The 27,340-nt window shown below is 47.3% G+C and overlaps 2 protein-coding genes across 3 annotated transcripts; one reads left to right on the top strand and one right to left on the bottom strand.

Annotated features, from left to right (window-relative positions):
- The first annotated feature begins 18,165 nt into the window (after positions 1 to 18,165).
- LOC124654040 (2-oxoisovalerate dehydrogenase subunit alpha 2, mitochondrial-like) lies at positions 18,166 to 21,676 on the top strand. 2 transcript variants are annotated; one of them, XM_047193073.1, is made up of 9 exons: positions 18,166 to 18,612; positions 19,705 to 19,849; positions 19,948 to 20,130; positions 20,229 to 20,386; positions 20,468 to 20,567; positions 20,639 to 20,750; positions 20,836 to 20,975; positions 21,044 to 21,229; positions 21,315 to 21,676. In XM_047193073.1, exons 1-9 carry the CDS (start codon positions 18,374 to 18,376, stop codon positions 21,480 to 21,482), a joined length of 1,431 nt encoding a protein of 476 aa, XP_047049029.1. In that variant the 5' UTR covers positions 18,166 to 18,373; the 3' UTR covers positions 21,483 to 21,676. The 2 variants fall into 2 exon arrangements, with proteins under 2 accessions (XP_047049029.1, XP_047049030.1); XM_047193074.1 differs by having other exon boundaries at positions 18,166 to 18,613; positions 19,712 to 19,849.
- A 1,646-nt stretch (positions 21,677 to 23,322) lies between these two features.
- On the bottom strand, positions 23,323 to 26,598 carry LOC124652948 (3'(2'),5'-bisphosphate nucleotidase-like). The gene is made up of 8 exons (XM_047191997.1): positions 26,297 to 26,598; positions 25,667 to 25,742; positions 25,328 to 25,401; positions 25,033 to 25,235; positions 24,149 to 24,359; positions 23,944 to 24,042; positions 23,717 to 23,870; positions 23,323 to 23,631 (listed from the first exon to the last, which is right to left on the bottom strand). Exons 1-8 carry the CDS (start codon positions 26,585 to 26,587, stop codon positions 23,459 to 23,461), a joined length of 1,281 nt encoding a protein of 426 aa, XP_047047953.1. The 5' UTR covers positions 26,588 to 26,598; the 3' UTR covers positions 23,323 to 23,458.
- Positions 26,599 to 27,340: the final 742 nt, after the last annotated feature.

The following is a 27,340-nucleotide window of genomic DNA, read 5'->3' as shown; positions in this document are numbered from 1 at the left end:
AAGAACATTGGGCCGCTAACTAAAGCCATGATTCATGGTGGAAGTTTCAGTTTTGGACATATATCCTGGGTCTCATATGAGAATAATAATTGTTGCCACATGCTTATGCATTAAAGAGGAGTCCATTATCTCGTTGTCCATGTTGTCCCGGTATGGATGTCTAAGTTGAGAATAATCAAAAGCGAGAAATCCAAAATGCGAGCTTTCTCCTTAGACCTTTGTACAGGCGGCATGGAGGTACCCCATTGTGACACTTGGTTAAAACATGTGCATTGCAAAGATCCGGTAGTCCAAGCTAATTAGGACAAGGTGCGGGCACTATTAGTATACTATGCATGAGGCTTGCAACTTGTAAGATATAATTTACATAACTCATATGCTTTATTACTACCGTTGACAAAACTGTTTCATGTTTTCAAAATAAAAGCTCTAGCACAAATATAGCAATCGATGCTTTCCTCTTTGAAGGACCATTCTCCTTTACTTTTATGTTGAGTCAGTTCACCTATCTCTCTCCACCTCAAGAAGCAAACACTTGTGTGAACTGTGCATTGATTCCTACATACTTGCATATTGTACTTGTTATATTACTCTATGTTGACAATTATCCATGAGATATACATGTTACAAGTTGAAAGCAACCGCTGAAACTTAATCTTCCTTTGTGTTGCTTCAATGCCTTTACTTTCATTTATTGCTTTATGAGTTAACTCTTATGCAAGACTTATTGATGCTTGTCTTGAAGTACTATTCATGAAAAGTCTTTGCTTTATGATTCACTTGTTTACTCATGTCATTACCATTGTTTTGATCGCTGCATTCACTACATATGTTTACAAATAGTATGATCAAGGTTATGATGGCATGTCACTTCAGAAATTATCTTTGTTATCGTTTTACCTCGCTCGGGACGAGCGAACTAAGCTTGGGGATGCTTGATACGTCTCCGACGTATCGATAATTTCTTATGTTTCATGCCATATTATTGATGATACCTACATGTTTTATGCACACTTTATGTCATATTCGTGCATTTTCCGGAACTAACCTATTAACAAGATGCCGAAGTGCCAGTTGCTGTTTTCTGCTGTTTTTGGTTTCGAAATCCTAGTAACGAAATATTCTCGGAATCGGACGAAATCAAGACCCGGGTTCCTATTTTCACCGGAAGCATCCGGAACACCCGAGAGCCGCCGGAGGGGGCCCCGTGGGCCCCGAGATGATAGGGTGGCGCGGCCCGGACCCCGGCCGCGCCAGCCTATGGTGCCGCCGCCTCTACGACCCTCCGACGCTGCCCTTCCGCCTATTTAAAGCCTCCGTCGAGAAAACCCCGATGCGAAAAACCACGATACGGAAAACCTTCCGCAGCCGCCGCCATCGCGAAGCCAAGATCCGGGGGACAGGAGTCTCTGTTCCGGCACCCTGCCGGAGCGGGGAAGTGCCCCGGAAGGCTTCTCCACCGACACCGCTGCCATCTCCACCGCCATCTTCATCACCGCTGCTGCTCCCATGAGGAGGGAGTAGTTCTCCATCGAGGCTCGGGGCTGTACCGGTAGCTATGTGGTTCATCTCTCTCCTATGTGCTTCAATACAATAGTCTCATGAGCTGCCTTACATGATTGAGATTCATATGATGATGCTTGTAATCTAGATGTCATTATGCTAGTCAAGTGAGTTTTACCTATGTGATCTCCGGAGACTCCTTGTCCCACGTGTGTAAAGGTGACAAGTGTGTGCACCGTGTGGGTCTCTTAGGCTATATTTCAAGAATACTTATTCACTGTTGAATGGCATAGTGAGGTGCTTATTTATATCTCTTTATGATTGCAATGTGTTTGTATCACAATTTATCTATGTGCTACTCTAGCAATGTTATTAAATTAGTTTTATTCTTCCTGCACGTGTGCAAAGGTGACAGTGTGTGCACCGTGTTAATACTTGGTTTATGCTATGATCATGATCTCTTGTAGATTGCGAAGTTAACTATTGCTATGATAATATTGATGTGATCTATTCCTCCTACATATGCATGAAGGTGACAAGTGTGCATGCTATGCTAGTACTTGGTTTAGTCTTTTGATCTATCTTACACTAAAGGTTACTAAAATATGAGCATTATTGTGGAGCTTGTTAACTCCGGCATTGAGGGTTCGTGTAATCCTACGCAATGTGTTCATCATCCAACAAGAGTGTAGAGTATGCATTTATCTATTCTGTTATGTGATCAATGTTGAGAGTGTCCACTAGTGAAAGTCTAATCCCTAGGCCTTGTTCCTAAATACTGCTATCGCTGCTTGTTTACTGTTTTGCTGCGTTACTACTGCTTGTTTACTGTCCTGGGCAAAGCACTTTTCTGGTGCCGTTGCTACTACTTATTCATACCACCTGTATTTCACTATCTCTTCGCCGAACTAGTGCACCTATTAGGTGTGTTGGGGACACAAGAGACTTCTTGCTTTGTGGTTGCAGGGTTGCATGAGAGGGATATCTTTGACCTCTTCCTCCCCGAGTTCGATAAACCTTGGGTGATCCACTTAAGGGAAACTTGCTGCTGTTCTACAAACCTCTCGCTCTTGTAGGCCCAACACCGTCTACAAGAATAGAAGCTCCCGTAGACATCAAGCACTCGTGGCACAATTGGATCGCGGCCCACGGCCGGTCATCTTTGAGAAGCCACGAGAAAGGAGTTACGGGCATCCGAAGGCCCCGTACTTGCGAGGATACATCAATGGGCAGCCTCGTCAACAAGATGTTGGTAGACACCGGAGCGGCAGATCAACATTATGCCATACTCCATGCTACGTCGGTCGGGACGCTCTAGCTCGGATCCGATCAAGACCAATGTGACACCGAGCGATTTCAACGGCCAAGCATCCGACGCACAAGGTGTTCTCGAATGTGGATCCGACCGTAGGAAGGAAAACCGTCCCTACGAAGTTCTTTATTGTCGACAGCAAGAGTACCTATGTTGTCCTACTAGGGAGAGATTGGATCCACGCCAACTGTTGCATTCCATCCACGATGCACCAATGCCTAATACAGTGGGATGGAGATGAAGTAGAAGTTGTCCACGCAGATGATTCAGTCGAGATTTCAACAGCTGGCATGGACGTTTGGGAGTCATCGGGCCAAGAGCCACTCTCAGGCATCAATTTGGACGACTGCGAGCGCATCGAAGTGACAAAGAACGGGGTTAGGCTGGTTTTATCCACAGGCCTGACCGTGTAACAAAAGCAAACATCGATGGACGAATGTGGCGAGGCTGATCCTTGTGATCGGCCCCAAAAGTTTATGGAGGAACATTACAAAACCTTCATCGAACAAGCAACGTGGAGGCCGATTCCAGCAATCGGCCAAAATTGTCCTCACCATCCATTCTGCCTGGGTTCAACGTTTGATCCAGCAGGGAATACCTAAAGAGCCGATACCATCAAGTCTCTTGACAGAATCGGCTCGGGGGGGCACCTAGGTGGATAAAACACGAGGATATGAAGTAGGAGTATCTTGCAAACGACCAGCAGCCCGAGATATTCTTTGATGATGGGTATTGAAGTGTGGGGGCGATACATAAATCTCGGCCGTAAAAAAAAATTCAAAATTTTTTAAGCACAGCCGATGCAGCAGACATCGACTTAAGGATATAAATCTTTGCGAGTATTCGAGTCCGCAGTATCAGCTGGGGCAGTTTGAGGATCATGGCCCTGACCAATGCCAAGAACAGCATGGACGTGCAGATCAGGTTAAGGATGGGTTGCATCAAATCCGCCAAAGGAAGGAGCCGATCTGACCTGCAAGGCGCGAGAAGTGGACTGAAGAAGCTCGGGGGGGGGTAGCTCACCCTGAAGGTTCTCTGCTCTGGAGAGCCGATTTTGTTGAAATCGGCTGGCTCTGCATCATGACTTGAAAACCGATGGCGACACGTTTGGTTAGCCCACTGCTATGCTCGCCTTGATAGAGGCTCGGGGGGCAACTCGATCGCGTAGATATTCTGTTCTTAAGAAGCCGATTGGGATTTCATCAGATGGCCCTCCATCATAACCTTTTTAAAGGGGATTGGGCAGGTTTGAAGAGTATCACTGAATATCTGAAAACCCAGAGGTGTCGACTTCAGCATCAAGTCGTTTCAGCAGTGGTTCTGGGGCTCTCGTAAGGGCGTTGATCTGCCTAGTTGTCCGCCGTAGCTCAAAGTCATCGGTCGGAAAAGGCGAAAGATAGATCGTGAAGGATTGATATGTTAACATCAGCTTTCGAGCATTGATCAAATTCACGATCGCTCCGATGTCAAAGGGATGAAGAATGGGTCATGAGAGACCGATGCGTTGTCATCGGCTCATTAAGCATTGGCTAAGTGACGATCGGTGGGATCAGTATGAAGGGAAATCGGCTAAATTGGCATAAAGGAAATCGGCAAAAGCAAATTGGGGAATTTCTTCATTGATAAACCAAATTTCTTACATAGAAGAGCTGATTGCTCTCAAAAGGGAGTACTAAGGGGATACATTGCCCCGTCTACTACTGTTGATCCTATGCTAAGGGTCCTATCTACGGGCCGTTGCTGCCCTCGTCGTCACCCTCGTCGCCGCTGTCGGCGCTGCTCCCGGCGGGCTCGTCGTCGCTGCTGTAGCGGCCGCCGGCGGGACCTTCGTTGTCCTCATCCTCCTCGTCGTCGTCGTCGTCGTCGTCGCTGTCGTAGTCACTGAGATTCCCTGGCCAGGGGCAGTGGCGCTTGGCCGGCGGCTCATCGGAGGGGCTGTCGTCGTCCTCCTCCTCCTCCTCTTCCTCCTCCTTCACCTCCTCGGAGGAGGTGAAGTCATCCCAGGAGAAGCGATCGTCATCGCTCTCCTCCTCCGATTCCCCGTCGGCAAGGAAGCGGAGGTCGCTCTCCCCGTCCGTCGAGGACTTGTCGTCCTCGGACCAGATGGAGAAGTCATGGTCTGGCTCCTCCCCGGCCTCTATGGCGCGGCGGGTGTTGGCCGCATGGACCTCTTGTGGGTTCCGTTCTGGCGTCGGCTCGTGGGAGGAAGAGGACTCGAGGGAAAGTCCCGACGAGGCGGAGGAAGAAGAAGACATGGTGCGCAGAAGGGCTTTTGGAGTGCTAATGCGGAAAGGATGAGGAGGAGAACTGTTCGGTGCGGTTGAATAAAAGAAGTGAGGATTTAATGTTCGAGCAGTTTTCGGGGAGGTGGTGCCAAAAAACTGTCAAATCGTGCAGAGAAGTTGGGAAGGCAAGTTGTCATGATGGAAAATACTGCGACGGTTCTGCTGCCGCCACGACATGACCCCTCGGAGGAAAAGCGAGTGGTTTTGAAATTATCATTACCAAAACCAGGGGGCATGTGTTATCACCGGATTTTGGCTAAATCGAGGAGATGGGCCGCGATCAAGATGGGCTTGGAGATTACATACAGAAGAAATACGTGAATCGGCCTCGTATGCAACGTTTGGGCTAGTTTGCCCTTGTATCATGTAACATATTAGATTACGTGTCGGTTAGGAGTTGGAGTTTTACCCGTGCACGGTTAGGTGCACGCTCGAATTAGAAAGTCCCTTGGACTATAAATATGTATCTAGGGTTTATGAAATAAACAACAACCAACGTTCAACACAAACAAATCTCGGCGCATCGCCAACTCCTTCGTCTCGAGGGTTTCTCCGGTAAGCACCATGCTGCCTAGATCGCATCTTGCGATCTAGGCAACGACAAGCCTACCCACGTTGTTCATGCGTTGCTCGTGCCGAAGCCTTTTTGATGGCGAGCAACGTAGTTATCTTAGATGTGTTAGGGTTAGCATTGTTCTTCATATCATATGCTCGTCGTAGTGCAACCCTTATACATCTAGCCGCCCTTACACCTATCTTAGGTGTAGGGGCGGCACCCCGCTTGATCATAGTTTAGTAGATCCGATCCGTTACGGTTGCTCCTTGTTCCGCAAGGATTAGTTTAATATCCGCAATAGTTAGGCCTTACAAAGGGTTGGAGGATCCAGCGGCGTGTAGGGTGTAGTTTGCTAGCCCTAGACAGGATGTTCCGGGGATCAACCTCGTGTTGGTTTTTAGGCCCTATCTAGGATCGGCTTACGGACACCGTACGCGAGCGCGAGGCCCAATCGTGAGTAGGATGATCCGATTATGCGGTGAAAACCCTAAATCGTCGTAGATCGCATTAGCTTTATCTTGATCAAGCAGGACCACCATATATTCGGACACCTTGTACGAATCATGGGTGGATCGGCTCTTTGAGCCGATTCACGAGATAACCCGAGAGCCGATCGAGGCTCGTATTTAACGTTTACGTGTATGCCATGCAGAAACTAAGCGAGGCATCATCCAACACCTTCCCGACCGGGTATAGGTCAGGTGGCACGCCCTTGCGATAGCATCGGACGTGTGACCAGGAGGCTTTGCGGGCCGTCGCTCTGAGGGACTGGGGCCAGCCGCAGCCCTAGTTGTTCCCGGCTCTACGGTGTTGCCAGTCGCTACCCGCCGGTGGGTTTCTGACCGCAACAACAACCGAACACCCAAAATAACTCCCATCGGGAGAAGTACAAGAAACTGATATCATAAGCAAGAGTGTGTTTACGACAATGACAGCACGAAGTTTATTACAAAGCATGAGTTTGGCAGCAGAGCAATGTTTTGCATCAAGCTCAAAGACACAAGTTTGTTACAAGAATCAAGGAAGCTGAGTTTGAGTCGATGAACTAGGGCCAGCCGATGATTTCCTTGATGAAACCAATTCAAGGAGCTGACGGGCACAAGTAAGAGCAGACGCCTTAAAGGTGCTCAAATCAACGGATTGCCCATCCTGCCCTTTTGGAAGCCCTTTAGTCATTTCCTCGATATCACCCTTAAAGCCGTAACCCATCATAAGCCGGAAGGAAAGGACAAGCACCATAAGTGCGCGATGTACGCTTGAATACCTCGATGGCCTCCTTGGTGTTAACCGCGAAGGTATCAATCAGCTGTCCCAGGGTCTTTTCTTGATTGATCTTGGGGAAGATCATCGAGTGTATCCGTGCCAGAACACTCTTCCCCTTCACGAGAAGCTCTTGTGTAAGCTGGTGAGAAGCAAGAACCATCGACACAGCGTTCGACGGGGAGTTATTTGCAATTCTTTCTAGGGCATCAACAGGAATGTTCGCTGCCTCTGCAATAGAAAGGAATGAAGAAATTTAGTCATTGACAAAAGTTTAAATCCTTCACAACGTCTTCCGACGAAGGCATGTTGAAGATTACCAAGCAAGGCCAAAGAAGATTGGCGAAGGATTTCATCCTTTTCGGCTGCTCGAGCCTCAGCCACCGACCTAGATGCTTCCTCCTCCTTCAACTTCCCTTTCAGTCTGGCCAGCTCCTCCTTCAGAGAATCAACCTCTTGGCGAGCCGCGGCAGCTATTTTGACTGCACCATCCAGTTTTGAGGAAGAAGATTCGACCTCCTTTAGCAGCCGAACTTTGTCAGCCTCTAGAGAAGTGAACCGGGAGGCGAAAATCTCCAGAGAAGAGATAACGCCACGCAGGTCCTTAAGTAAGAGAGAAACAAAAATAATTAAACAAGGCACGCTCCAAGAAATTCATATTGAGATCAAAAGAGGACTTACAGAAAAAGGAGCCGCGGTAGCGACAGTTGGAGAAATATCCTTTCCTTTGGAAAGGGAAGATGCGGTCGAAGCTTGAGCCGTGGGAGCGGCCTTAGGCGCCGAAGCTTCAGAAGCTACCACGACTGGCGAAACAGCATCGGACTTGGCCTTCTTAGGAGGGGGCTCAACAAAGCCCTCGTCACTGCAAAAGTAAACAGTCGGCTGTGATTGAAATAGGAGTACGACAGATAAAAAAGGCACAGTATAACCTTCGAGAGGGAATTACTTACATGTCGAAGAGATCATCTTCATCGGCGAAGCCGCCGGTTGATCTCTTCGCGGGAGAAGCCATGGCCCCATCCGCAGCTGCATCAACAAAAGTATCACGATCAGCGTCGACGTTGCGCACTGATCCGTCTGCGGTACAGGTGTTATCGGCTGAGGAGGGAAGATCAGCACGGGCTACTTCAAGATTCATTGGACCATTATATTCATCCTCTAAACCTCGTTTGATCCATGGTATGAAAATCTACGGGGATTGAGGAGCCTTTTCCCTCGAAGTGTCATCCGGTGAGTCATGTGTATTTTCAGAAGGCACAAGGATCTGACAAAGAAGAATGACAAATAAGAACAAAGATAATCATGTCGGCTAAGCAAAGAGCTGTAATAAGAGATATGAAAAAGAAAGGAAAGTACCCCTAATGGCGGATGATCAACGTCTAGGGGAGCATAAGAAGAAATCAGCGGAATCGAATCTTCCTGGTTAAAGGAAGTGAGGCGACGAACTTCATCGAGCAACTCTTTTTCTGATAGATCGGCAGCATTGATCCTGGTCACATCCTTTGGACCTGAGTACAACCACATCGGGTGAATTCCGGCCATGATCGGTTGGATTCGGCGCCTCAGGAAAACAGCTGCCACCTCCGTACCAGTCATAGTTTGGCCGTCAGCTTCTTTAATTTGAAGGAATTTGGCAAACAATTCTTCGGCTGATGCCCTTTCGTCGGTTGAGAGGATGTTCTTCCAGGAGTCTTTAGGTTTGGCTTCAGAAACGTCGGCATAGCAGGGGAGTCGACATTCGGGTGACGAGGAATCCCTAACGTAAAACCATTTCAGCCTCCATCCTTGCACGAACTCTCTCATTGGAAAATTAAAATAATTAACTTCTGAGCGAGCAACAAAACCTACTCCTCCGGTGACAAAGTGCCCATTACTACTGCTGTATCTTTTCACATAGAAGATCTTCTTCCACAGCCCGAAATGAGGCTCAATGCCCAAAAACGCCTCACAAAGGGTGATGAACACAGCAACGTGAAGGATCGAATTGGGGGTAAGTTGCCATAATTGAATTTCATACGTCCGCAAGAGATGGAGCAGGAATCCATGAGCAGGGAGTGAAAGGCCTCGATGAAGAAAAGATAAGAACATCACAGAAAATCCAGCAGGAGGATCAGGCCGAGAGATCGCACCTGGAAGGATTACATCTCCGGCATTGGAGGATATCAATCCTAGGCTTCGAGACCTGTTTTCGTCACGCTTGGTGACGGTTGAAGCTACCCAATCTCCGGGTTTGGCCACCAAGCCCGACGGCGCTGGCGGCGCCGGAGTTGGGGGAGGGGCGTTTGGAGCGTTCCCCTTCGGAAGGGAAGAAGAAGACTTGGCAGCGGCACCTTCGCTGGCGGAGCTAGCAGCGGCGGTGGTATTCCTCTTTTTCACCATCGCGAGATCTGGAGAAGATTGGAACTGTGGCGGCGGCGCAACAATGGCGGAAGAAGGAAGAAGAGGAAGAATGAGGAGGTGCTGCAGGAACTGTGGGGAAAACTGGGAACTTTGAGGAAAAAATTAGAGCAAGCACGTGGCGCTTAAGGAAGGGAGAGAACTGACGGCCCACTATGCCCACGATTGCGCGAAAATCGAGGAGCCACCTCGATCATTACACGGTCAAACCCTAAAACGTTGAATGAACAGGGCTAGAGCTAGCTTGTCATGATGGACCCGTCAAATCAGCCTGCAGCGGTTATACGTCATCAATGACGTCATGATTTGAAAGCATTCGAAGGAAACATGAAAAGTTATCGGATGAAGGACTTGAGTCTAAGCACGGATTGCGAGCATCCGTACCTAGACTCGGGGGCTACTCCCACCGGGAGCGCTGACGCGCACCCGATAAATGAGGACTCGACAGAATGAGCAGTCAAAGGATAAGTTTTGAGCCAGCACTCGGTTGCAAAACGCTCGCGCTCAGATACTCGGGGCCTGTTACTCCCATCGGGAGTTCGTGATGCACACCCGATAGAAATTTTTTGCACTCCAGGATCATGCCCGGGGACTTGATTCTGTGTAGGGTAACGGTGTTTTGCCATCGGCAATTAACCAAACAACGAGTTGGGCACGTTACTCATTATCCTTTGCGTAAAAAATATATCAGATGATTCATGAAGACCTCGGCAGAGGAAAGTATTCGAGTGGTACAACTTGAGTCTACGCACGGATTGCAAGCATCCGTACCTAGACTCGGGGGCTACTCCCATCGGGAGCGCTGACGCGCACCCGATAAGAAGAAGATGAAGCACAATTAAGATGAGCAAGAACAATGAAGGAGAAGAATATCGGGAGAAAAACATGCATCGCTCTCTACCCGAATTATTTTCGGCTAGACACTCGGGGCTATCGACGTGGGCATTACCCTTCGGGTAACCAGTATTGCCCTATCTGATATTGACAAGTTGGAAGCCCATGAAGCTACCAGAAGGCGAGATGGGCAACTAGGCCGGTGCGTCAGAAGATTCCTTGGCGGACAAGATCAGGAAACGGACAAATAAGGAAAGATTGGATCTAATCTACTGTAAACCTAGTCGTCCTCGGTTAGGACCCTTGAGACCTGGCCTCCTATATAAAGGCCAGCAGAGGGGCTGCCGAGGGACACAATCAATCTTAGCCACAATGGCCAGCAGAAGCTTAGAACTAGGTTACCCTAGCAACTAGCATCTCGACGAGATCACAGCCGATCTACTCGGCACCCCATTGTAACCTGTTTTCATCATAATCAAAGAACATGACGAGCAGGACGTAAGGGTTTTACCTCATCGAGGGCCCCGAACCTGGGTAAATCGCTCTCCCCGCTTGTCTGTGTACCGATGTCTCGTGTCAGCTTGCAGGATTCCATCAACCCTAAGCCCCTATCGGAGGGCATTGCCGAGGAGCACCCTCGACAGTGAATCTCTTGATGTATGCGCGCATCGATTCCTTCTGTTTTTGCTGGCAATGCCGTAACTCTTCGATCCCGACGGGTCTTTTGTACGTTGCTTGGAAATTGGCAACAAAAGCATCCACTAGGTCGTCCCATGATTTGATGGAACCCTTCGGCAGACCCCTTAACCAGGCTCGTGCTGAATCCTTTAGGTAAAGCTGCAAGCACTGCATTGCTCGCTATCCGGTTCCCCTTATGCGTAATCACGATCCGCAGATAGTCGTCTATCCAGGACCTTGGCTCCTGCTGCCCATCGTATTTAGCAGCGTCAGTAGGGGTGGGTTTGAACTTTCTGGGTGGCATCGCCCCACGGATTTTGTAGCTTAAACAATCGGCTCCCCTGAGCTCGCCGTCGTTCTCCTGACTCTCATCCGAAGAATCACTGTCGTACTCCTCCCTAGCGGCGCGTCGTCGCCTTGCTTTGTCGATCCTGCTCTGGGTGATTTCGTCCCGAGCGTCTCTCGCATGATGCTTTGAACCACTAGCCTGCAACGTGGTCTTTTCCTTCCGCGGAACTAGATTATCTCCCAATATTGCGAGACTTTCTAGGGCGCCTCGGTGGGCTTGAGCCATGGAACCTTCGGGGCGCTGATTGATGAGGTATGTGGCGAGGTTAGCGGTCGCTCCTGCGACGGTTTTTGGCCGTGGCATGCCCGCGGTGTGCGTGGTCATAAAGGACTTGGTCAGGTTCGATGTTATTTCTCTAGCATCGTCTTCCTATAGCCTAGATAGTCTTGATCGATGCTTGCCTGCCCCTTGAGTACTTCCAGAGGTGCTTCCTTGCGAGCCTCTTCGTCGTTCGCTGGATCGGTCTGCCGCAGATAGGCGTCTCTCGAGGGTGGTTTGTTCCTTGAATAATCGTTCCCGGTTTTTCTCCAAGATAGAGCGGTAAGCATTGAGGGTGCCAACCGTGGTTCCTGCCGGGAGCGGCGTGTCGTTAAGCACGGCTGCCTTGGCTGCTGCCCACTCCTCCTCTCGCGATGGTGTGGTCGCTGTTGTTGTTGCTGGCGCTGTTCTCAAAACTAGCTCGCCTACTGGAACGGGGTGTGCGATCTCCGTCTCCCCTGTTAGCAACGTAAACTTGATGGTGCGCCGCTCCTCGGGTGACACCTTGGACGATGCTGTTGACACTATCCTCTCCCGATGAATACTAGGCATTGCAGATGAACGGTGTGTCGCTCGATCCCAGCCCGTGCCTGGTGTCGCAGTTCAAGCAGTAGTACGAGGTTAATTCCGAAGATGCGGGATTGTCGGATCCAACCGACATGGACGACGTCGAACGGGGAGTCGAGGGCGCGGGCGAACTCGTCGAGCCGGTCAGACCAGCCGAAAGGTCGAGTGATCATGACGCGCTTGGACTCATTGATCTGGAGATGGGCGACTCCAGCAGCCGAAGGATTCCTTCTGAGTTGACGTTGTAGTGGACGCTCCCGAAGGTCATCTCCATGTTGCCTTGCAGATCGGAGAAGGTCGAGCGAGACGAATCGCTGTGCGGGGTGAATTCATAGGAGCCGAAGCGAATCGGGCTTCCCAATTTTGGTGATGATGGTGTTGACGAAGTTGCCGATGACATGACGGGCTCTGCCGATGTCCGATCTTGTGCCGACAGGGTTCCCACAGACGGCGCCAATTGTCGAGGGTACTCCTCGGCAATGCCCTCCGATTGGGGCTTAGGGTTGACGGAATCCTGCAAGTCGACACGAGACATCGGTTCACGCACAAGCGGGGAGAGCGATTTACCCGGGTTCGGGGCCCTCGATGAGGTAAAACCCTTACGTCCTGCCTGTCTGTTCTTGACTATGAAGATATTGGGTTACAATGGGGTGCCGAATAGTTCGGCTGAGATCTCGTCGAGAGGCTAAGTGCTATGTTGACCTAGCTCTAGACTTTTGGTGGCTTAGATTGCTAAGATTGATTGTGTCCCTCGGCAGCCCCTCTCCTGGCCTTTATATAAGAGGCCAGGTCTCAAGAGGTCTAACCGAGTACGACTAGGTTTACAGCAGTTTCGAATCTAATTTTTCCTTGTTCGGCTGTTTCCTTGTCTTGCCCGTCAAGGATTCCTCTGGTGTGCCGTCCAGGTGGCCCATCTTGCCTTCAAGTGTCTTCATGGGCCTCCAATTAGTCAATACAGGATAGGGCTATGTCGGTTACCCGAAGGGTAATGCCCACGTCAGCCGCACCACTCCATGGGTTGATGCAACCTGTCAGATTTGCAACAAGGAGTGCCACTATGCCAAGGATTGCTGGTCCAGATATGCCAATGATGATGATTATGGTGATAAAGAGGTGCATGTCGCTTATCGTGTTGACACAAATTGGTACCAAGACTCGGGTGCCACACACCACATCACCGCTGAACTCAATAACCTGACGATGCGGGACGCATACAAGGGACATGACAAGGTTAACACCTCCAATGGGCAAGGTATGGGTATTTCACATATTGGTCACTCTATAATTCGTAACCCTTCTAAACAATTTGAACTCCGTAATGTCCTTCATGTCCCCAATACATCCAAAAATCTGCTTTCTGATCACCGTTTCACATATGATAACCATGTCTTCATAGAGTTTCACCCTTTTTTTCTTTTTGATCAATGATCAGGTCACCCGGAGAGTCATTCATAGAGGGCGGTGTGTTGGCGGTCTTTATCCCTTGATTTCGTCCTTGGCATCCTCAAGGTCCCTGAAGCATGCCTTCCTCGCCGCCAAGCCATCTCAGTCCCAATGACATAGTCGTTTAGGACATCCTTCCCTAGTTATTATTAGGTAAATTATTAGCAAAAATAAACTATTAGGCAAATTATTAGCAAAAATAAACTTCCCTGTATTAGGGATGATAGTAGTATTTCAGTTTGTGCCCTATCAACAGGCTAAGAGTCATCAGCTCCCTTATTCTATATCCACCAGTGTTTTTACAGTTCCCTTACAGTTAGTTTTTTCTGATGTGTGGGGTCCTGCACCTACTTCTGTTGGTCGTCATGATTATTATATAAGCTTTATTGATGATTATAGTAAATTCACCTGGATCTACTTGCTTAAGAAAAAGTCTCATGCTTTTGATGCCTTTGTCAACTTTCAAAAACTCGTTGAACGCAAGTTTGACAGAAAAATCCTTACTATTCAATCTGATTGGGGAGGTGAATATGTCAAATTAAACTCTCTTTTTCAAACTCAAGGGATATCTCATCATGTCTCCTGTCCACATGCTCACCAGCAAAATGGCTCTGCTGAACGCAAACATCGCCACATTGTTGAAGTTGGTCTTGCCCTTCTCGCCCATGCTGGTATGCCACTAAAATTTTGGGATGAAGCGTTTCTTACAGCCACATATCTTATCAATATGCTTCCCAGTAAAGTTATTAATAATGATACTCCTGTTCATCGCCTTCTAGGCACTCGACCTAACTACTCTTCACTTCGTGTTTTTGGCTGTGCATGTTGGCCTAATCTTCGCCCATACAACAAACGCAAACTCGCCTTCCGTTTAAAACAATGTGTCTTTCTCGGTTATAGCCCCCGTCACAAAGGTGTTAAGTGTCTTGAAGTTGCTACTGGTCGAGTCTATATATCTCGTGATGTTGTTTTTGATGAAGCTGTGTTTCCATTCAAAAATCTACATCCTAATGCTGGTGCTCTCCTTCGCAAGCAAATTCTTCTCCTTGACCCTTCTCTTCATTATTTTCATGAAGGGGACGAACTTTATAGTGACTTTAATATGAAATCTACCCGTGCTACTAACCCTTCTGTCAGCACTGTTCCTCAGGTTGTTCAAGGTGCAGGACAGCAAAATATAGCAGCTGGCGAAAATTTCAGTCGAAACGCTGCATCGAGTCGTTCTGGAGACTCTTTTTCGTTTTCAGGTGAAAACAGCGGAGGCACGCCATCCCAGACGGATTCTCTGGGCGGATCTCCCTCGGGATCGGTGCCAGATCCCTTGAATCGCGCGGCGTCAGCGCAGTCTGGCGTGCAGTCTAGCGCGATGTCCGGCACCCACGCGCGGGGGACTGATTCCCCAATCACTGCGCGGTCCCCGTCTGTCACGCGGGGCTCCTCGAGATTCTCTGCGGGCGGGACGCCATCTGGATCCTCTTCGGCCATACCTTCGGCCACATCGTCGGCCACACCGGGGCGTGCGGATCCTGTGCACCATGCCACCTCGTTCCCGGCAGGGTCAGAACCTGCTGACAGCGCCAGCTCAGCGCCTGGATTCTCTCCGCCTCGTAACTCTGCAGCTCCGCATGTGGCCTCTCCACCGCGTACACGAGCTTCTCGAGGGATTGTTAAACCGCGGGAATACAAAGATGGCACTGTTCGATGGCTTCTGTCTTGTACTGCTTCTGAAGAACCAAAAAATCTTTCCTCCGCGTTGACTGATCCAAATTGGAAGGGAGCAATGGATGAAGAGTTTGGGGCACTCATGAAAAATAACACTTGGCGGTTGGTTCCACCACACGGAGGTAAAAATGTGATTGATTGTCGTTGGATATACAAAGTTAAGCGCAAGTCAGATGGTTCTATTGACAGATATAAAGCTCGATTAGTGGCCAAAGGGTTCAAGCAACGATATGGGATTGACTATGAGGATACTTTTAGTCCTGTTGTCAAAATTGCTACTGTTCGCATGGTTTTGGCGCTTTCTATTTCAAGAGGTTGGAGCTTGCGACAGCTAGATGTCAAGAACGCGTTTCTTCATGGCGTTCTGGAAGAGGAGATCTATATGAGACAACCACCAGGGTATGAAGATCCAACTCAACCAAACTATATTTGCAAGCTTGATAAGGCATTATATGGTCTGAAACAGGCCCCAAGAGCATGGTATTCCAGGTTGAGTTCTAAGTTGATGGCTATTGGGTTTGTTCCTTCCAAGTCAGATACTTCATTATTTATTTATTAGAAGTCCCATATCACCATTTATATGCTCATCTATGTGGATGGTATTATTGTTGCTAGTTCATCTCAAGAAGCTACTGATGCTCTGTTGAAGGATTTAAGTCATGAGTTTGCCTTGAAGGATCTTGGAGACCTTCATTTCTTCTTAGGCGTGGAAGTTAACAAGGTTGACAATGGTATTATTCTTAGTCAAGCTAAGTATGCTCAGGACATTTTGACACGTGTTGGTATGGTAAATTGCACAGGAGTTGCCACACCATTGTCTGCTTCAGAGAAACTTACTGCACATCAGGGTGACTTGTTGGGTCCAGAAGACAGTACCAACTACAGGAGTATGATGGGAGCTTTGCAGTATCTTACTCTCACTCGTCCAGACATCTCGTATGCAGTCAACAAAGTATGTCAGTATTTACATGCTCCCACTACTGTACATTGGGCTGCAGCTAAGCGTATTCTGCGGTATGTTAAGCATACAAGAACGGTTGGACTTACCTTTCTGAAGTCCTCTTCTACACTAGTTAGTGCCTTCTCTGATGCAGACTGGGCAGGATGTGTTGATGATCGTCGATCCACGGGGGATTTGCAGTATTCTTTGGACCGAACTTGATTTCTTGGAGTGCTAAGAAGCAAGATACAGTGTCTAGATCGAGTACAGAAGCAGAATACAAGTCTGTAGCAAATGCAACAGCTGAAGTCATCCGGGTTCAATCTTTGCTCTCAGAATTGGGAGTCAGGTTGAGACAACCACCTTGCTTGTGGTGTGATAATATGGGAGCTACATATTTACCAGCTAACCCAGTCTTCCATGCTAGAGCAAAGCACATTGAGATTGGTTTTCATTTTCCGCGAGAGCGAGTAATAAAGAGGCAACTGGAGGTTCGGTTCATTCCTTCCAAAGATCAAGTTGCAGACGGTTTTACTAAGCCCTTGTCAGTTAGAGATTTTGAAGAATTTAAGCATAATCTCAACTTGATGAAGTTGTGATTAAGGGAGGGTGTTAGAGATAGAATTGTAATAGGTTTTGATGAGGAAACCTAGTTGCATACGATGTAAACTATACCGCCTTGTACTCCTATATAAAGAATAGAACAAGGGGCACGGAGATTATCCGAGTAGCCCGTATATACCTGATCAACAAAAGTATCGATCTATCTCGTTTCACAAGGGGTGCCCCTGCCTGACTTTATATATCAGTCAAGCTAGGGTTTACAAGAGTCCTAATAGGATTCGTATTGGAGTCTTCTTTCTTGTAATTCAAGTTGATTTTCCTTGTGGGTCTAGCTTGTTGAGTTCTTGTGTTGGTCCAGCTTCATAGTTTGCACCGGGTATGGCAATATCGAGTACCCAAAGGGTTATGCCCACATCAGTATCTTTCTCTGCTCCTGTGAAGATATCAACGAGTGGCGAGCATTAGGCAGATGGGGTGTCAATCCAACTGAACCGTCAAAAATTCGAATGATTTTTAGAGTTCCGGTTAGGTAGTCACTCTGCCTTGCACTCCATTTTTTATTTTTTAATAAGAAAATATTATTATCGCAGATAGATCAATTGCACTTAGCTTATGGAATAACACATTGCCCTATCGGCATCAATGATACACATAGCTACAAAGGAAAGAAGAACTACGAAAAGAATTTTAAGTCCCGCTACAAGGAAAGAAGAACTGCGAAAAAGATAAATCCCGCTATAAGGAAAGAAGAACTACGAAAAATATAAGTCCCACTACAGTGATGCATCTTTAAAACAATAGTATTAACTCCACCAAAACAACACTTAAAATTCAATCTCTCCATAAGTGACGCATCCAAGAAGAAAACAACCCACAAATGTCATCATCGTCTATCTTAGTTTTAGAGTTTTCACCCTAAGAAAATCCTCACTCTCAAAAAATGTCTTCAACAAGAATATTATCAGTCATAACCAATTAAGGGCAGACCTTTAATATTCATTTTGAAAGGCCAGTCGCTCCACTTGCATGTCACTGCTTCAATTCATGAATCACCAAACTCATTCCTCATCGCCACCTAAATTCGAACACCCTTGCTAATCCTCAGATCGACAGCTTCAAAATGCTCCATCTAAACCCAGTAACGTTATTTTTCATGACAAGTGATTTTGCATTGTCCTTTTCCCTAGCATCCCTGTCCATCGTCTGCATCCTAGTACGACGGTCCATGGATCGAAGCGCATGATCGGAGCAATGCCTGTCACCTCACCGGTCTCATCACTCAGTCCTCATCTCCTTACCCACCCCGGCACCGGGCGACGGCTTCCACGTGCAACCCCCATACCTCACAGCCCAGACCCATATCACTCCATGCTCCCTGCCACCGCGGTCACGGACGACTGGGACCCACGTTTGGCAGTCGTCACTCTCCGGACATCCGTGCGCGAGCCGTGCCCGTCTTCTCCTACCTCCAGACTCCTCGCGCTGCTCGCTGCACACACACACACTTATCTTTCCAGCTCACTCTTCCTCCCTCTTGGCCTCTTCTCTTCCTTTTTCTCGGCTCTATCCAGCTCCAACACCGCCACCTATAAAGTCCAGCAACCACCATTGATCGCGTAGACTTGTCTTGCAGCTGACCGGCCGGCCTTGAGCGCGCGCGTAGGAAGCTCACATCCTATATAAGTGCACGCACGCACGTACGTACATGGCTGCGTGGCTGTCGTCCGAGCTGGCGCGCCGTGCCGCCAGGAGGATCGCCGGCGAGCTGCGCCGCCGCGGTCCCGCTCCGTGGTTCCCGAGCTCCTCGACGGTGCCGGTTGTTGGCCCGACAGCGGGGTACCACAGGGGGTTCTGCTCCGTCCGGCGCTTCGCCGGAGACACCGCTGCCGCTACCGCTACCGCCGAGGACTCGGATAATGAATTCGCCGCCGGCGATCTTCAGCAGGTACCTGTTATGTGCACGCTTCGCAATACTGCCGGAGTACTGTATATGCATAGTAGTAGGGCGACTGCTAATTGACATATGTGTTCTATAAGAATTGTCAGGATAAAATGGTAGTGCAACCAATATTCAGGATGCTGCGCCTAGGACTGGGATCGTGTCATCTTCCTCCCTGATTAAACAAACTTTACTGTAGACATCGTGATTCCATAAGTAGACATGCTTCTGAATTTCCTTACAAAAGAAGACGTGCTTCTAAATTTCCTAAGAAAAAAAAAGACATGCTTCTAAATCACCTCCCCAATTTTTCAAAAACAGAGCACAACGTTGCTTCTGGATTCCTGTTTGCTGTGTTTGTCACTAGCTAAGTTCTTTCTTTTGAGAATTTGTATCGATGCAATTGTGTTTTTCTCCCTCGAACAATTCTTCCACGATCTTTCTTAATTGGCGCTGAAAAAACTGTGGAAAGAATCGCAGCACATGAGAATTGTACATGGATAGAATTGACAACAAATAGTAAAGTAAGCAGATAAGGATAGACGTGGCATTGAGTCAATGGACTAACCGAACTTTTCTCCAGGTTTAGTAAGCTCACACGGCTTTAGAAACGTGTCTTTGTACTCCTATTTGATTAATACAATCGCTGTACCCTGCAAAAAAAAACGTGTCTTTACTACTGATAATTGTATGCTTCATGTGATGTCAGTCGGTGTCAACTGATGAGACTAATGATTAGGAGTCTCTCATGGTAAAATATTGCCATTGTCAAGATGGTCAATCGTTGTCAACGGGTAAAATATTCCAGTACCTCCACGGTTAATAAAACTAATACTCCCTCCGATTCATATTAATTAACTTCAATATGGATGTATCTAGTCATATTTTAGTTCTAGATACATCCATATTAGAGTCAATTAATATGAACCGGAGGGAGTACTAATTTATTGCCTTTATCCCAAAAAAAAAAAGATCAATAAGACTAATCCAGTGGTGCTTTCCAGTTCCAACAGTCTTTACGTGCTCTTTTTTGGCCAGCATTGTGATTGATCCAATTTTTTCCTTGCACTATGAACTTGATAATTTTGACTGTTACCGTCGCAGGTAGTAGATTTCCCTGGAGGGAAGCTTTCCTTTGTTGGTGAAATGAATTTTGTGCCAGAGTCACAAAGGGAAAGGATCAAGTGTTACCGTGTTCTTGACGACGATGGCGGGATTATACACAGCAGTAGATTCCAAGAGGTGTAATACTGTCTATTGTTCCCTGACTGGGGAATGTTGGTCCAAACATGATGGCAAATAATAAATTTGTTCTGAATCATGTCTCTTACTGTTGTCAGGTCAGTAAGGAGTTGGCTCTCAAGATGTACAGTAACATGGTCACCCTCCAGATTATGGATACAATCTTCTATGAAGCTCAGAGGCAGGGAAGAATATCATTCTATTTAACTTCTAATGGTGAAGAAGCGATCAACATAGCTTCTGCTGCCGCGCTTAGTGCTGACGACATTGTGCTACCTCAGGTAAATTTCAGTTGACCCAAAGCTGCGATGCCTAATACTATAAGAACAATGTCACTTACTGTGCTTATCTTGGCTGGAAATTGTGGAGCCAAATGAAGTACAGGGAGCCTGGTGTTCTTCTATGGCGTGGTTTCACGCTGCAAGAATTTGCAAACCAGTTGTTTGGGAATAAGATGGATTACGGTAAAGGGAGGCAGATGCCAATACATTACGGGTCAAACCGTCTGAATTATTTCACGGTCTCATCACCTATCGCGTAAGTATGATATACTTCCTCCAGTGTCACAAATAGTATGCAAGTCAAGGAGAGATTTATCATTCTTGGAAAACTGATCAGCACTCAGCTCCCTCAAGCTGTTGGAGCTGCCTACTCTCTGAAGATGGACAAGAAGGATGCATGTGCCATCACGTATTTTGGCGATGGTGGCACGAGCGAGGTAGACGAGCAATCACTGATCACTTGCTTGAAACTTGTAACCAGGCCTTTCTGACAACTGAGAATGTACAGGGAGACTTCCACGCTGCTCTCAACTTTGCTGCTGTCACGGAAGCTCCGGTGATCTTCTTCTGCCGCAACAATGGCTGGGCAATCAGCACCCCAACTACCGAACAATTCAGAAGTACGAACTGTGCCTCTGTGCTCAATCATGACTTTTTCTACAAACTATCCGTGCTGAATTGTGTTAAATCCAACTGATCATGCAGGTGACGGAATTGTTACCCGTGGTCAGGCTTACGGGATCCGCAGTATCCGGGTAGATGGCAACGACACTCTTGCTGTGTACAGTGCAGTTCACGCTGCTCGGGAAATGGCTATAACTGAAGGAAGGCCTATTTTGATCGAGGTGCAGGACAGTTCAAGAAATTTTAGAATATATGTGTTTGCTTAGAGTACTGAGTTGAAAGCTTTCAGGCGATGACTTACCGAGTCGGGCATCACTCGACATCCGACGATTCAACGAAGTATAGGCTGGCTGACGAGATCGAGCATTGGCGAACAGCTAGGGATCCCGTCTCCAGGTACAGAAAATGGGTTCAGGGGAACGGCTGGTGGTGTGATGCTGAAGAGACTGAACTGAGGAACAGTGTGAGACAAGAGGTAATGTTGCTGTTGCAGAAAGCTGAATCTGTGTAACAGCATTTTCATAGATGACCTTCTGAAACTGTCACTCATTTCTGTGCAGATTCTTCAAGCCATTCAGGTGGCTGAGAGGATCCCTAAACACGGGCTCACAGAGCTGTTCACCGACGTTTATGATCAAGTTCCTTCCAACCTCCGCGAGCAGCAGCAGTCGCTGCTGGATACCATCAAGAAACACCCTTCAGACTACCCAACTGATGTCCCTGTATAGTCCTAATTGACCTCATGTCTCCAATGTTGTTGTGTAAGTATGGTGAATGATGATTTAGGTACATAGCATTAATAGTAATTATAATCACAATAAAAAGACACATCTAGCTGCTATAATGCAGTGAGTCAATTCGAATTTTAACAATTGTATTTGTGGCATGATTCAACTTTTAATACTTTCAACGCTCTGAACCACATTTTAGCTGCAACGGCGGACGAGCAAATGTATCTATTGCCACTCCCTGTGAAAGGCAAATCCCATGCTGGTAGCTGTCCTTCCAGGAAGAGCACATTTCTTTCCTGAGCTAGGCAACCTAACAACGCACAAAACTGCCCTCACCACTTGTGCGACGTTGGCCTGTCTCATGCTACCAAGGACCAGCATTGCCCAGATCTCCACCCGGCCCGAGGGATGGAAACTGTAAGATGACACCCTGGTGTACCCCAGGTCTTGCATCGCCAAAGTTTTTCATACTGTCAACCAAGACCCGTGTGTGCTGGCCAAGGTTAACTGTACTCACCATGTCAATGTGGACCTAACCCTCCCCGCGCGGCGGCGGCGCGCAGCGCCTGGGAGGCCGCCGGCGGCCCTCTCCCCGCCCCCTCCTCAAGTCCCCTTTCACGCCGCTCTGTGCGCTGCTGGGCAAAGCCCCGCTGGCGTGACGGCGGCGGCGACAGGAGGAATCGGCTGCGGCCTCCACCGGTTCCTTCCACTTCATCGACGGCGGGGCAGCGACGGCCAGGGGCGACGCGCTGTGGTGGAGGTTCGACCGGGTTCGGCGGCGGGTCTCCGATCCAGGCCTAGATGGGCCAAGGCGGGCTCGTGTGTCCGCCCTCGATCCTCCATGCGGCTGCGGCGTTTTCCTGGGCTTCTCCCGCGTCTTGAGGTGGCCTGGGGCAGCAGCTCCGGGTATGGCGGTGGTGCTCGTCTTCTTCGTCGGAGGCGGGCGGCCAGATTGGGGCTGTTCGTGGGGATCTTTTGATCTCATGTCCAGTCCCAACAACGAGTTGGGGAGCGTAGCTGCCGGTGAAAACCGTGCTCTAACTTTGGTCATGGCGGACGATGGCGACGTTACGCGCCGTTACCTTCTTGAAGGCATCGTCGTTGCAATCTACGGTTTCTTGCTCGTGCTGCTCCGGGAGAAATTCTAGATCCGATCCCGGATCGAACGATGGTGTACGGCGTCGTTCTCCCTCTTGGGGGCATCGTCTATGGAGCAGATGCAAGCTGGAGGGTCCTATGGTGGAGCGGCGTTTTTCTTTCATGTTGAAGACGGCGAATCTCGGCGGCGTGGTGCAGCGGGGTAGCATCGTCTGATAGGTCATGTTCAATGTGCACAGGGTGGTGGAGCTGTCTAGCGTCGTGGTGGCAGGTCTCGCAAGGTCATTGCATTGATCTCTCCTGAAGATGGGTATGCGGAAGACGGTGGCGGCAAGGACTTCTGGAGCGTGTATGCCGAGGGTCTGCCAGACCGGTTGTGCCACCTGCTCGCCATTGGACGACTTGTCGAGGCCTTCGGTTTTTTGATGATGCGCGTTGGTGTGATGTCAGGGTGTTCGCTCTGTTCGACCCCCCCTCATCGGTGATGTAGGATTAGCGAGTTGTCGTTAGTTTTAGTGGTTTGGTTCGATCTTTATAATTTTTCTTGTAAGATGTTGTGAATAATCTAATAAAAAAGCCGTGTGCATCCCTTGGGATGCAGAAGCTGGGGTGATATTTTCCCGTTTCGAAAAAAAAGTGTGGAAATAGTGGAATGATCAAACAGAAGTCCAGATATTACTATAATTGGCATAGCTAAAATCATCACGCAGACATATCTAGAACTGCACACTGGAACTGATGGAGCAAAATCCTCTATTTATTCCCTGTAGATGTAACAATGGATTGTGTTTGCCCTAACAAAGGTTGTGTACACATACCCAACTGGGTGAGTCGGGGAGTAGCACTACAATTACCATTTGGGACCAATCCAACTTCTACAATGGGGAAGGCACCTGGTCTTTCTCCTTGATAGCCTCTTGGACAGCCTTTAGGAGTGACGGCATCAGCTGCTTGTTCGTTGCGATGATGCCTGTGTCAAGATCAAGGAATCTCCCTTTCGAGAAATCCAGATCGTTTCCTGAAGCATCTGTTACTAAACCTCCAGCTTCTGGAGAACATCAGAAGGAGAATTACGAGTGAATATTGATCTATTGATTGGATTTGTATGTTTGGAAAGAAACAGAAATTTATACCTGTGACAACGATTGCACCAGCGGCGTGGTCCCATATCTTCTCCCTGTAACCCTTGTATGGAAAGCGCAAGTAAATGGCTCCATCACCACGGGCAAGAGCACCATATTTTGCTTGGCTGTCGATTCTAACTGGGGGAGCTTGGACACCTAGTTTCTGCAAGAACTCCAATGCACTTAGAATATATTCTCACGGATATAAACTAAGCAACAAATAGTTCAGATCAAACCTCCGCGATGGAGCCAGTTAAATCATGCATGGTGTGTGCTCCTTCGTAGGATTCAAAGAATGAGGCATTGACTGGATTATCGGTGGAGCAAACACTAATCTGCAATGAACATAACCAAGTGTAAAAAAATTAAAACTCTAGTCTCACAAAGGTAGAAACAGGGTTAGATGAATAATATCAAAGAAAAGATCTAAAAGGTAATAACCTTTTGTGGTGGAGAACCATCTAAGGACTGTACTTCTGCACCACAACCAATTGTGGCTGAGAAGAGAGCACCAATTTGATCTCCTGATGAGCTACTGTTCAAGTTACTTATTGATGACAAAGGAAGGTTTGGACATCCCAACACACCCAAAACAACTTTGCCCTCATCAAGCAATGCCAGTGCAATTGCATATTGGCCGCCTCTTAAGAAACTGAATCAAGTTATCAAAATGAAAATCTGGATCAGGAAGTGCATTAGCACGATAGGCAAAGATCGGGTTCTGCATTTATGTTTATCAATCCATTTCAGACAAATGGTACGTACAGTTTATGATTGACCGGATCACAATGAATAGTTATAGTACAAACAGGAAAAGAAGGTATTCAATTTTGCTAGGTAGCTACTGATAGAACCACTCCATAATCTCATGGCTTCTTCGAAAAGAGAATCACACGTAGTTTCTTTGACATTGTGTAGGGGCATGATGCTACATCTAGTTACAGGAAATTGAATATTGTCATGTTTGTCTATCATACTAAATGTATCAATCTACTTAAGTGCAGCGTAGTATGTACAAGTAACAGAGATAAATATTAAATCATACAGCACTAAACATGAATTAATTTTAGCATACAAAATTTAGAGCCATGTGCCAGGTACAATATACTTTTGAAAGAAAAAGGCAATCATGTCTGCTACCATGTATAATCAATAGCTATGAAAGAAGCATATGAAAGCAGCAACACTAGTTTTGGTGAGTGAGAAGACATTTCTAGAGAAGGTGCACCAAATGGTGTAGTGAATGGCACAATGGAACTAACATTTTATCACATTAGCAGAATGTGGAGTAATGGAACCTGCTGGTGTAAGTTATCATAACTCACCCTTTAGTTCCATCGATAGGATCTAGAACCCAATGACGCCCAGATGGACCTCCCTCAGACTTCCCGCTATCAATTGCAGAAAGGATACCTTCCTGAGATAACAAAATGTTGAAAGAAGCATCCTCTGCGAGAGTTTCATTTACAAGATCGGTAATGCGTTCCAAAATTTCTCCAGCACCATCTTTTCTCAAATCTTCAGAGTCCTACATAAGTGTATTCATCCAATTAGTTACAAAATAGTTAAGTGTTAAAACTTAAAAGTAGAAATAAGTAAACAGAAACATAATTTAGTTACCTCCTCGGCCACCATAGAAAATGAACCAGAAGTTACTTCCATATTCAGCACGAGACTTACCAATATTTGAGACCCTGCATGCATAAAAAGCAAAGTCAAGCAAACGGGGAGTTCAGAGAAAGAAAAAGTTTCACATATTAGTAAGACTGCAAGAGCTGCTGAAGATCATTTTTTCTTGACTGTTCTTTACATCCCTAAGCCATGATAGATAAACCAAAGAACACAAAAAGGCTACTCAACAAACTTTAAATTCTGGTTTAAGTATAAGCACCGATAGATCAGCATCAAATAGAAAAATGCAGATTCTTGTAGGTAAACAATTACAGGGTTAGCATGTACCATAGTCAGCTACTGTCACGGGACTTTTATCCGCTTTCGACTGAACATCTGATTGCTCAATTTCCTGTTGCACCGTCTGAAGAAGAAAGACAGAAGACAAAAGCAGTAAGTTGTAGCTGCAGCCTGCAGCATCAAGCAGCCAAACAGCCACAAAGCCATGAATTCATCCAGCTGAAAGGTTACTAGCTTGAGACGGAGTGCTGACTGCTAGGCTGATTGTCATGACTACTGTGATTGCCCACACTATCCTATATAGTGGCATTCAAATTCGAAGACACAAAACATTATTGTACAGTTGATACACTTCCACGCACATTAAAACACTCGCATTTCTTGCTCACAAAATCTCAGATGACGAGTGGCGGAAATGAACTCGGCGACATTGTGAATTGATGTAGTAAAACAATGGACTATACTCGGCGTTGGTTCATATAAATTTCACGCAACACTTCCCCGGGCCGTCGCACTACATTCCATTACTTATTACCCTTCCGTTACTACCAATGGAACTGGAGGCTTGTGGGAAAATATATGGAGGAGCAGTCCAGCAGTCAGGCACTCGACTAAGAACGCGCCAGCCATCCGCCGCAGGCCGCACAAGAATGAAAGAAGAGATCCTAGGACGAGTACCTGGCAGAGGCGGGCGGCGAGGGAGACGGCCTTCTTGGCGGCGGCGAGCTCGGCAGCGTACGGGCTGCCAGCGGCCTCCGATCGCTGCGACATGGCCCGGGTAGCAAAGGGGCGGCGACGGCGGAGGTTTTGGAGCCCTGCGTCGGCGGAGGCGGAGATGGATCGGCGGTAGGTGGGGAGCAGGAGGGGAAGGAGAGGAGGATAAGGGAGGCGAGCAGGAGAACGAGATGGGCTTCGAGCAAGAACGGAGGCGAGGAGCGCCTGCTGCGGAAGGCCCACGCGCGCAGCCATAATCTGCCGAGCCGAGATGCCACACACAAGCATCGGTGAGCTCAATAACATGAGATGACGGCCTATCAAATGAAACGGATATCATCATCCCAACTAGAGGAACTAGATTTAAATGTGTGCCTTGGCGCACGATCCCGTGAAGCTCGTGCCGATGTACATTTTATATAACGGCGATAAAAATTTAAGTGACACAATATTTTTTGAGAATTACAAAAGGTTCAGAATTAACAAACCTACTAAGCACATAAGTTATATGCTATATCAATTGTTTCTTATACATGAGTACCATAAACATGCAAGGCTGAGGTCTTTGCCCAACATACTATTAAATGTTAGGTAGCTTCTATTGATCAAAAAGAGATTCATTTATAGGTATCTAAAATAAAACTTGCTAAATAAACTATAAAAGTTCGTGGCAGCATGTCCATCCTTAGGTGGATAAATATGTAAAGCTTATTTAAATGATTTAGTTACCTACGATTTGAAAAATGCTAGTGGTTCAGTAGACATGAGAAGACAAATCACCCAAGAGGGGCCGACAGAACTGCTTCAAGTGAATCGTGTTCGGCTAACATAGACGGAAGATCATCGTTAGGTCCTCCTCACTGCAGCACACTAAAAAAATAAAACTATCTGGTGGTCAGTTGAAACTTCAATTTCATCATATCAACATAAATAATTTATGTCCACGGAAAGCACTTTTAGGTTATCATATAATTCTATTTTGATTACACCAAAACAAAATATGAAATG

The sequence above is a fragment of the Lolium rigidum genome, chromosome 5, assembly GCF_022539505.1.
Source record: "Lolium rigidum isolate FL_2022 chromosome 5, APGP_CSIRO_Lrig_0.1, whole genome shotgun sequence".
NCBI lineage: Eukaryota > Viridiplantae > Streptophyta > Magnoliopsida > Poales > Poaceae > Lolium > Lolium rigidum.
Note: the sequence above shows the minus strand (reverse complement) of the source record. Positions and strands in the feature narration are given on the sequence as shown.